Source organism: Hippocampus guttulatus, chromosome 6 (assembly GCF_054856545.1).
Source record: "Hippocampus guttulatus isolate MCC_2025c chromosome 6, RoL_Hgut_1.0, whole genome shotgun sequence".
Lineage (NCBI taxonomy): Eukaryota > Metazoa > Chordata > Actinopteri > Syngnathiformes > Syngnathidae > Hippocampus > Hippocampus guttulatus.
In genome coordinates, this window is record NC_141266.1 from 21,709,941 (window position 1) to 21,721,859 (window position 11,919).

Sequence of the window (11,919 nt, forward strand, 5' to 3'; positions counted from 1 at the left end):
AACAATGGTTGACTCAAGTCCAAATAAAGTGTGCTTTCTATGCCCTGTGGTTTTCGTGATGAGCAAATGTCTGCCAGAATTGTCCTGTAGGTGGCGCTCAAGCTGAGGCAGCCCTCCCGGCCTTTCCTGCTCGGGCTGTTTGTCGACTTTCATTCACGGCCTGCGGCTTGCTGCGTCCGACAGGTTGGTGCTTGCTTTCCTATTTTCCGGCTTTCCTATCATCGTCTCGTCTTTCTTCCGCCGCGGCCCGATTTTGCATGCTCGCCAGTTTATTATTTGCACGAGTTCATGGTCACGTTTGATTTTGTCATGAGCTGCAGTGCAACGAGGGAAATACTGGACACCATGTCCACCTTTTGGAAAAAGGCTGCTGGCTTCCAAAGTGAGGCACGCGCGTGAAATGACAACTTTTGATCAACGTGACTGTGCTGGGCAGATCTTTTATTTTATTTTATTTATATGACACAAGAATACTTGATGAGCACGCATTGTTAAATTGCGCTTGTGCGGCGGCAAAGGTGCAAAGGTCTGTTTGCTCCCTAGCTAAAGATTTACTCCTGCTTCCGTCTGCCAAGCTGAGTCACAAGTTACTATTTAAAAGAAATAAAAATAGCTGAGAGACAAGTTGGGGGGCAAAAAAGGGTCACTTGACATCATTGCAGCCTGTGTCAAAGTCTAAAAGTCGTCAACGCATCACACGGCGTGAGCCAGTCGTGATTGAGCTCGCAAAATTTTCATGAATCTCAACAGGAAGGACGAGACAAGTTGTTGCCTCACCTTCAACTCAAATCGTGGCCAATTAAATTTTATTCATGTTCATTTCTTTTTAAGCTGAATGCGATTGGATTTGATGCAATTTTATTTCCTTTGAATTGCAGTTATTTCATCTCAATTGTATTTATTTCAGTGTCATTTTACCCTTTTACTCATTTAAAAAATATTAATTGTATATTCATTATTTTGCATTAATTTATTTTGCCTTCATATTATTTTTCTTCTTTTTAATGACTACAAATTTGGAATTTGTTGCAGTTTTCAGAAAATTTGTATTTGGAAAAACTAATGCCATCGTGTTTTTTTTTAAATAGCAAATTTCCGGTTTATTCCCACACTTAATATCACCCAGCATGGAAAAATTGCACATATTTGGGGATATTTTTGTCCTCATTGGAACACGAGATCATGACTGATTGACAGCAATCTAAAGTCGTTGGATTTTATGATCGCACACCAATTTTAAAACTTTTTCAAGATTGCAGTTAAGTTGGAGTTGCTGCAAATGTTTCGAAGGAAAATAATGAGAATGACGATATCCTCACCGGTGATTTGTGTCATGTTCCTCATGACCTTTGAGTGGGAGGGTCACACTTGATCTCACACAACGTGTGTTTCAGTTTTTGTGTGAATTGCGTAATGCTGCAGCGATGCCACAAATAGATAAATGTCACACTGACCTTCAGCGCACTTGTGTGGCGTAATCCACGTTATTAGACCAATTTGGTTTCTGACACTTTCACGATCCTCACACCGACGTCCTGACGTAACGTGATGTGTGCGTGTGTGTGGAGGGTTGAGAGGGTTAATGAGAGAGGCAGGTGGAGGCGTGGCTACACGACTTTGATTATGAGCGTGTGTGATTAAGTGTGCGTGCTGAGTGGAAACAAGCAGTTAAGACAGAGGCGACATTCAAAAGACATCCAAAATATTTCATATTTCACTTAAATAAAAAAACGAGTAAAGCAACAAGAGGTGCCTGCTGGTGTCAAAATGGGTGAGTGAAGCCTTTTTTTTTTTTTAATCACACGGACCTTGTTATGAGCCCCATGTTAGCTGCAGTATTATTTTTATTTATTTATTTAAATTAAATTCAGTTGTGCCTCGAGATCAAAATGCTCAAACATTGGCGTATCTCAAATCATCTTGTCAGAACATGTTCCTGACGATATTGCGAATATAACAATATTCTGCCTGTAGCCTATCACCTAGCACTTTTCTCCCTGTAAAATTGTGTCTACCTCCGAATATTTTGTCAACTCTGATGAGTGTGGTTTTTTTTTTCATCACCCCCCCCAGAGATGTAAACTTTAGCACTTGAGTGGCAAGTAGCAGTGGAGTCCCCCCCCCCCCCCCACATTCCTTTGAGCATAAACATCATGTAAATGCGTTTGGCGTTAAATGTCAAGGCCCCCCCAGGCTGCTTCCATTCTACTCCAACGTGCCGCTGTCGGAGCGGGATATCGATCGGGACCGTCCGTCTTGCATTCACGACCGCCTGGGGGTGGCTCCATCACGGCTCCGCGACCTATGACCTGTGGCCCAGATCCGGCCCGTTGGAGTATTGAAACAACCCAAATAACATTCCAACCACAAACTGCTCGGAATGTATCACAATCATTCTGTCCCCTATGACGTTGATTGCCCCCCCCCCCCCCCTTCAGACACATTTCTATTCTCCGTTGTCTTAACTGGATGAAGAAAGGACGAATGCCAATCAAATGAATCACGCTTAACCGTCATATAACTCGAAAACGGCCCCCGATAAGGAAAAAGAGCTCGATCTAAATGTGTCTGAGTATCTCCAGCTTTTCTTACTGCAGTCCATGAATGGGGGACGCGTCTCGTATTTCTGTCATGGCACGCTCATGAATGCAAATTATGATTTTCACATTCACGTGGCATTTGAGCATGCTCAGCCTGTCCTTTTCCAGCCATGACACACAAGATGAATACAGAAATGCAATTCGGTTAGCGTGACTGACACTTCATACAATCTTGCATACGCATGCCGAGGCCGCTGTTACATTTCTTGTTGTAGAGATAACGATATGTACCCTGGGGGAGGAAATTAAGACCATATTGTCTTCGGTAATAAGTCTTCGGCCGAGAACAAAAGCAAATAAAACGTTATCTCGTTTGAAGGCGCGGCGGAGGGACTTTTTACTCAAGTACGCTTCAGGCAGCGCAAGCTAACATCCATCGCGCTTCCCCTGCAGACGAACGTTCAGCTGTTAGAAAACGACAGTCGCTTGTTTCCTTTCAAACTCGGCTGGTCGCAATCGTGAGTGACGTCTCTGATATGGGCTTATCGTTAACTCATTCAGTACTAGCCAGTTCTAGACCAAGTCTGAAAAGACGTTTAAAACCGTCTTTGGGAGTGAATGAGTTATGATCGCGTGGCGTGCGTACTGCAGCCGATGAACACTCCATGTCGGCCCGTCTGAGCCTGTTGACCATTTTTTGTTCTTTTTTTGTCCGTGTGCAGCTCGCATCAGACGCTACTCGGAGGCCATGACGATGCCCGACTCTTTCATCCAGCGCCAGCAGCTGGACGCCAGCATGGCCGACACCTTCCTGGAGCACCTGTGTCTTCTGGACATCGACCAGGAACCCATCACGGCCCGCAACACCAGCATCGTGTGCACCATCGGTCAGCAAAACACCTGCTCGCTGTCAATAAAAGGCGATCTCGTCGCCCGTCGCCGTGTGTTCGCTGGCGAGTGAGCAGCAGCTTGTCAGACACGCTCGCGCGCTGCTCACGTTGGAGTCGGCCAACTGTCACTCTGACTTGTTGACAGATTGGCCCAGCTTCGTCCAAGGACAGTGACATCACACTGAATCATGTCATCTATCCCGCAGGGACTTTTTCCTGATTCTTCTTTCGTCATGCGTTGCAGTACATATATTGTGTATAACAAGGCAGCGATATATTTTGAAAAGAGCGATGTAAATAAAAATGTACTTCCTTCCTTGAAGGTCCCGCTTCCCGATCCGTTGCCAAACTCCAAGAGATGGTCAAAGCCGGGATGAACATCGCACGTTTGAATTTTTCACACGGTTCCCACGAGGTGCGTGTCCACGCAGCATTGGCCCACAATTGTTTTTTTTTTGCGCTCTCACAACGCTCTCGACGTGTATCGATTGTCTTTCAGTACCACAGCGAAACCATCAAGAACATCCGCGAGGCGGTGGAGACGGTCACATCTGACCCGCTGTACTATCGGCCTGTGGCCATCGCCTTGGATACCAAAGGACCAGAGATACGCACTGGATTAGTGAACGGGGTAAAACAGCACAACGCAGATCATTTTTTGCCGTTGATTTTTCTTGTAATAACATGGCTGTGGCGTGCTCGGAGTGGAAATACCCCAAGGATCAAAGAATATCAACGCTTGATCATATTGCTGGTTGAAATTAATCTGCTTTTAGCTGCTGCAGCCCCCTTGACCCTTAAGGGTGAGGTGCAAGGGCAGTTTAAAAAGTCCATTTTTATACATCCTCTTAGTTATTATCTTTCTGCGCATTTAATCGTGGTAACAACAGGTGGTGTTGTCATGTGCTATTTTGGGACTCTTGTGTTCACGTTGCACCTCGTCTACTTTGCGTGCTAAATTACTGCAAGCTGTTGGAAACCTTTTCATGTCTTGATTGGATTATTGGATGCTCTGCATGACGCACGCGGCGCACAGATCGTAGTTATGTCGCCATGGAGAAAGTATACAAATACGAACACACTTGGGATTTGGGCCGCCAACAACACTTCCTGCCATCTGACTGCAACTTTAAATGGAGCAGATGGCTGACTGTAATCACGAGTCATCATTTGAGCAACACATGGACAAAGTTAAATAAACATACGAAAGTGTGTGTGTGTGTGTGCGCTCTACAACACGTGTGTTTGTTTGTGAAGAAAGTGGAGGAGGAGGTGAAGCTGGAAAAGGGCAGCCATGTTCGCGTGGTGACGGCACAAGCCGACAAAGACTCCACAGATGGCAAGAACATCTGGGTGGACTATCCCGATCTACCGCGGGTCCTAAAGAGCGGGGACAAGATCTACATCGACGACGGCCTCATTGGACTTAAAGTTCAGGAAACAGGTACGAAATGACTGTCGCCCCCCCGCCTGATGTGCTGGGCAGTTACACTCCAGTCCAGTAGGTGGTGGCAAAATGTATTTTCAAATGGGACGTGACTTGATCAGATGGGTCATTTTTATTCTTTACTCTGCTCTTAGTTTTTTACCTTATGCAAAACTCTCATTTATTGTGCAATGATCTAATTGTCGCATGTATTTGTTATATATTCTGATGCATTTTTATGTTTTAGAAAACATTCATGTCGGAATTTGGGGGTGCCGGGGGGGCTTGGAACGGATTAGGGCACTTACATGGAAAACGCGTCTCTACTTCCAAAATTTTCTAGTTAAGAAATTTCTTCTAGAACCAATTCATTTCTTATGTAGAGGTACCACTGTAATTGAAAACAAATAAAACATAATCAATTTAAAGCTCATATTTTAAGAAATGGGCGGCCCGGTAGTCCAGTGGTTAGCACGTCGGCTTCACGGTGCAGAGGTACCGGGTTCGATTCCAGCTCTGGCCTCCCTGTGTGGAGTTTGCATGTTCTCCCCGGGCCTGCGTGGGTTTTCTCCGGGTGCTCCGGTTTCCTCCCACATTCCAAAAACATGCATGGCAGGCTGATTGGACGCTCTAAATTGTCCCTAGGTGTGAGTGTGGGCGTGAATGGTTGTTCGTCTCTGTGTGCCCTGCGATTGGCTGGCAACTGATTCAGGGTGTCCCCGCCTACTGCCCGAAGACGGCTGGGATAGGCTCCAGCACCCCCCGCGACCCTAGTGAGGATCAAGCGGTTCGGAAAATGGATGGATGGATATTTTAAGAAATATTTTAATAAATAATGACTGTATTGCACGTGATGTGATATCATTGAAAAGAACGATACATCTAAAACTCGTTTTCTCATTGTAATACATTTGCGAATGAATTCCGAACAAATAATGTACTGTCAATATGATGCATGATATGCTGTCACAAATAAGCGCAAATAAATCCAACAACGTGAAGGCAAATTTCTCTTTCAAAATATATTTGATCATCAATAATCAATAGACAGAAGTGAGATCAGATTTCGCTGATGTAGCCAACGTATGGGGCGCCGGGGCAGGTCCGGACTGGGTGGACACGGTGGTGGAGGCTGACGGCGTGCTCTGCAGCCGCAAAGGCGTCAACCTGCCCGGCTGCGATCTGATCGGCATGCCGGCGGTCAGCGAGCGGGACGAGGCCGACCTGAGGTTCGGCGTGGCCCAGGGCGTGGACATCGTATTCGCCAGTTTCATCCGCTCCGCGAAGGACGTCCGCGACGTGAGGCGAGCCCTGGGCCCGCACGGGAGGAACATCAAGGTGATCAGCAAGGTGGAAAGTCGCCAAGGAGTCCAGAAGTGAGTCCACCCTTATGTCATTCATGTGAAATCTCTGCCCGAACGGAGCTTTGTCTCAATTAATAGCCGGGTGTAAACATAAAAGCAGCGACGGCACAGCCGGCCGGCACGGCTTTTGATGCTTACGAGTACAGCGCAAACTGGCGGCCGTTCAACTTGATGAAACATTTTATTCATCATCGTAATCTGTGGAGACTGGAATGTCGTGCCCCACCTTGGCCCTATCTCTGGCTTTGCAGAGGAGGAACGAGAGTCAATGGGTTCAATATACTTTGCCTCACCGAGCATGTTACGTCACTAAAATGGACCAGAGAGACAATTTTACTCGTCATTACCCGTTTATTATTTATCCAACTCATCCAAAAATAGATATAGACATATTTCAAAATATTTATCTCTTGCTATCTGTATTTTTATACATATATATACTGTATATATATATATATATATATATATATATATATATATATATATTTTGTCTTCAAGGCAAGTTGTCTTATTATTATAAGTTTGGAAACAGAGTGTGGGGTCTCTGAGGTTTGGGAGACAGAAGTCGGGGCTTCCCTGCTTAAAGCTGCTCGTCCTTGACTCGACCTTGGATAAGCGGAAGAGAATGGAGATTTGAAGTTTTTAGCCGACAGTCCAATATCCCCCAATTTTGTGACTAATGTACAGAGAAGTTGCGAAATGTGCAGCAGTTCCCATGGTGTGGAGAAAAAGAGCCAGAAGCCAGCTTTGCGGTTGAGGAAATGATGAGCAGCATTTGGAAAGGGATTAATTCCTGGAGCGTCGGCCAGTAGCTGGAGGGGGGGGGCGAGTTCATGATGCGGCGCTGAAAGGGGCGTTGATGGCCGCCTGACAGCCGGTGTCAGCTGGGACTTTGACCCGCCGCTCGCAGTCTGCCCGCGTGACGTACGGCCACCACTTAATGTAATCGTGACACAATTTACGATTCCGAGCCGACGTTCCGCCATTACTTATCTGCCGCCAACTTTGCCGGCGGCCGTTCATAATGATCGATTTCTCCTGAGCGTCTCATGAATATTTGATTCGGTGCAATTACGGTGGGATATTTGTCATAACCGTCTCATCTGCGGCACGCTCATTTTGGATGCCTGCCCCGTGAGTCACGCAGCAAAAATATTCGATTTTTGCTGCGATCCCAAACATGAAGTCCCCCACCTCTTCTCTCCCTCTCCCCCTATTCATTCATTTGTGTATCAGCATTGAGGAAATCTTGGCGGAAAGCGATGGCGTGATGGTCGCCAGGGGAGACCTGGGCATCGAGATCCCCGCCGAGAAAGTCTTCATCGCCCAGAAGATGATGATTGGTCGCTGCAACGCATCCGGCAAGCCTGTCATCTGCGCCACGCAGGTCAGATTTTGCAATCATTTTCTTACCCTGTGAACACTCACTCAAACAATAATTGCCCAAACTATTTTATATTGATTTGACTAATTTAGCAAGGCTAGAACGGATTAATGGCATTTCCATTCATTTCTATGGGAGAAGATGATTTAAGATATGAATGTTTTAATGGGCATCGAACAAATAAAACTCATATCAAGGCACCACTGTACTACAGTCAGTGTTATGGTGAGTTGTATTTTTCAATCATTTGGTCCTTCGCAAAATCTCACCGATTATTTCACTTTGTTTAAAATATGCCAATGTGATTCAAATGCCTGTTCTGTGGCTCAGGGAATTAAAATCGAGGTTTGTGTGTGTGTGTGTGTGTGTGTGTGTGTGTGTGTGTGTGTGTGTGTGTGTGTGTGTGTGCGTGTGCGTGTGCGTGTGCGTGTGCGTGTGCGTGTGCGTGTGCGCAGATGCTGGAGAGCATGATGGTCCACCCGCGGCCCACGCGAGCAGAGGGCAGTGACGTGGCCAACGCCGTGCTGGACGGAGCCGACTGCGTGATGCTATCCGGCGAGACCGCCAAGGGCCTGTTTCCCGTGAAGGCAGTCGCCATGATGCACTCGGTGCGCGTGTGTGCGTGTTGCTCATAGAACCCCCCCCACCCCCCCACCCCGCTGACTGTCTCATCCCTTGCTGTCAGATTTGCAGGGAGGCAGAGGCGGCCATTTTCCACCAGCAGCTATTTGAGGAGCTGCGCCGCCTGACCCCGCTGTCCTCGGACCCCACAGAGGTCACGGCCATCGGGGCCGTTGAGTCGTCCTTTAAGTGCTGCGCTGGCGCCATTATCGTCCTCACCTCTAGTGGCAGGTGGGCACTCTAACCTTATCCGTACAAACCCTCAATTGAAAAAAAACAACAACAAAAAAAACCCCAAACATTTTTTTGTGGTTTCATCAGATACAAATGAAATAATAACGTTAGCAATTGTTCTTCACAAAAGTTTCTGTCAAAGCAAACATTAAAAAAAAAAAATACACATTGTGTATTTAAAACGGCTACATAGTCTCCTCTTTTTTAATGCTCACATACAATGGGAAACACCACCGGCATATTCGCTAACGATTAGCATGTCTGCGGCAGGCTTGTTCACCTTAAAGCAATGGATATCCGAACACAAACAATGCAGCAACACTTGTGGACAAACAATAGAACAAGACATATGCTTTTTATCCTCTGTGAAGAGCGGCTAATATTATTACAGGATATCTGTGCGACTGTCTTATACTGCCCCTATGTGGCCGAGGTTTGCACATCACAATTTCTTTCTTTTCTTTTTGTTTGTTTGTTTGTTTGTTTGTTTTCTATGAAGTATATTTTTAAGGTATATTATTGAGTGCAGACTTTTCTAATTTCTCAGCACATTAAGCGTCTGTTGACATCATGGTAGTACTTCCGCAATATGTACGTTTTCACAAAATAATCACCCAAAAAAAACAAACAAGTTTTCAGCAAGCTTTTTGGGTTTCATTGATTTGCAGCCTGACACTGTTTTAACTGCAACTCGCAGTCATTCTGTTGAATACTTCCTGAAAATGATGGACTTCATTTATTTTTATTTTTCCTTATAGCAAACAGACTTTCAGAAACAAACAACCGAATGTTAGTCATATCTCCCGAAGGAAATCAGCTGACGGAACAAATGCCTTTTTCTGTTTTCAGTCCCCACAGGAATGATTGTGTTTTGCCTTCTGTTTTGTGCATGCAAACAGATTCCCTGGGATGACCTCTGCTCGCCGATATAATAAACGGGACATATTTAAGCTTTCAGTCATGCATATTTATCATATTTCCGTGTGTGTGTGTGTGTGTGTGTGTGTGTGTATACAGGGCGGCACACCTCCTGTCCAGGTATCGGCCCCGCTGTCCAATCATTGCCGTCACCAGGAGCCCGCAGGTACACAACCAGCCAACTGCCTTGAAAATGAGTGAGCAGTGACTGACGCCTTTGTTAGCGTCGCACCCACAGAAACGTGAAATCGCTCGTTTCAAACTCACCCCACGTTAAACAAGAGAAGAGCCGAGTATCATAAATTGCATCCTACGCCAACATGTATCTTTTAGGGGTTTATTTTTTATTTTTCTAAGTATAACATGGGTGCCGATGTTATCTCATGACTCCACCGCTAGCGTTTATTTGACTTACTTGCCCGTCATTTTGTCGCGATCCAAAATAGTTTGAAATGTGGGCCACGACTGGATTAGAAACGCGCTGACTTGTGAGTCATGTGTCATTAATCCACCCTCGCGCGCTATGCGGCGGCGCCACCTGAAGGTCAGCGCTCAGGTGAGTCGTCCGCAGCGTCACGTCTGGGCATTGGTGTGGTCGCGCTGATGGTCGCAAGCGGGGTTCCTTCGAGCCACTGAGCTGCCTTTGAAGGCGGCGGTGGGGTCAAAAATCCCGCAGGTAAAAGTCCCAAGATGTTGATTCCATCGCTATTTTTTAACTACCTTGAAATGCAACCCCTGAAAATTACTATCGTGCAGGCGCTATAGTGGTCCTTCCTGTGTGGAATTTGCATGTTCTCCCCGGGCCTGCGTGGGTTTTCTCCGGGTACTCCGGTTTCCTCCCACATTCCAAAAACCCGCATGGCAGGCTGATGGAACTTTTTTTTTTTCATGCCTAGACGAGGCCCAAAATATCCCAATCAAAATTGCAGCGTGCTGGCTAATAAGTTGAAGCTCTTTTTTTTGTCCAGGTGGCGCGTCAGTCGCAGTTGCTGCGAGGAGTCTTCCCCGTCCTCTTTCACCCTCTACCAGCGCCCGTCTGGGCCGACGATGTCGACAACCGTGTCAACTTTGGAATAGAAATAGGTAAGGGTTTTGGGTTTTTTTGTTTGTTTTCTGCCACTAACTTGGCAATGTTGATCCAAATTTGAGATCCAGCCTCACTCAGGGAACGTGACGCCGTCGTTAAACCGTGTAACCCGCGTCGACGTTTCCGGCCGTGCCTTGACGCTGGGTTATTTCTTGTGTGGAACAGGCAAGGCGAGAGGATTCTTCAAAGAGGGCGACATGGTGATCATTGTGACCGGCTGGATCCCGGGGTCGGGTCACACGAACATCATGAGGGCCGTCAACGTCACGTAGCCGTCAGCGGCCGTCTCCGGCGAACACTTACGGTTACACTTCGCGACAGTGGCGTGTGATTAAGCTAGCTCACATTTCCACTCGGGCACGATGCGTGTCTGTTTTCAAAGCAATGACTCCGGCTCAGCCAATAAAACTTGAAGCAATCGTAACCTCTCCTCTCTCCTCTTGTGCTCGGGATGGGAAGGGAGCCGCTCCGGTTTTGGCCGTCCACTCTCATATTCTTTGCCTCTCTTTGACGTGTGAGTGATGGTTAAAAAAAAGAAAGAAAGATAACCGCCGCAATATACGATTATGGACTCTGTCCTTTGATTTCAGCCGCAGTCTTTCTCTCCGCCGGAGCAGTTCTTTTGTTTTATTTTTTTACGATAGCAGATCGGAGAGATGACTCGTGGTCTTTTGTTCGTTGAGATGAGCCAGATGCCCGCAACGGCACACTGCTCCGTCCATAAAGTCATGACGCCATTCTTTCTGGTGCTTTATTTTGTTTCGCTCCTCCCTAGGTTGGCCTCTCAGACATTCGGATGGCAGTCGGTGGAAAATGAGCGGGTTGCGAATCCGTCTGAGAATTTTTAAATCACAGAAAGAGTTGACCTTTCACCCCCCCCCTCCCCTCCCCTCCCCTCCCCTCCCCTCCCTTAGTGCAGTTGTCCCTCACTCGATCACGGCTCAGTTTTTGCGGCTTCACAACATTGCATCTTTTTTTTTTTTTTACTTTGTGTCGTGCCCTGTGGGAGTGATCACAGCTGATGTCTATCATGGCCAATTAAAGAGGAGTTTTCTTGAAACGTGGCTGCCACCCATGACGCTGACAATCTCAACATGCACCGTTAAGTGGGCACGTGGAGAACAAATGTGTGCGTCTTCCCTCCTCGTCTGCGTTTAAGTAATATGCGGGACTAGGTTGTCATGTTTGCCCCCCACACTCCCCCCACCCCCTCTTGGATGGGCGCGCGTGGATGACGCACAAGCGGCCAGCGGACGCGTGCGTCTGGAGGATGTCGGGGAGGGTTCGGACGTCATGACGACAGGTCCATTCAATCCACTCGTTCAGCAAAAGACAACAGGAAGGCGTGCGGATGTGTTGAGGGATCGAATTTCATCAACGCGCGAGAGGCTCTGCGACCTCGTGGGGAGAAGTGAAATCCACCCGTGACGTCACACGGTCGGATGTCTTCCGAAG

The 11,919-nt window shown here is 47.0% G+C and overlaps 1 protein-coding gene across 2 annotated transcripts; it reads left to right on the plus strand.

The window, feature by feature from the left end:
• Positions 1-36: 36 nt before the first annotated feature.
• On the plus strand, positions 37-10,888 carry pklr (pyruvate kinase L/R). 2 transcript variants are annotated; one of them, XM_086113174.1, is made up of 12 exons: positions 37-183; positions 3,263-3,427; positions 3,754-3,845; positions 3,930-4,061; positions 4,688-4,874; positions 5,959-6,232; positions 7,457-7,607; positions 8,060-8,212; positions 8,290-8,456; positions 9,477-9,543; positions 10,346-10,460; positions 10,630-10,888. In XM_086113174.1, the coding sequence occupies exons 2-12, from the start codon at positions 3,289-3,291 to the stop codon at positions 10,734-10,736; spliced, it is 1,584 nt and encodes a 527-aa protein (XP_085969300.1). In that variant the 5' UTR covers positions 37-183; positions 3,263-3,288; the 3' UTR covers positions 10,737-10,888. The 2 variants fall into 2 exon arrangements, with proteins under 2 accessions (XP_085969300.1, XP_085969299.1); XM_086113173.1 differs by lacking the exon at positions 37-183 and adding an exon at positions 1,697-1,771.
• The last annotated feature ends 1,031 nt before the right edge of the window (positions 10,889-11,919 follow it).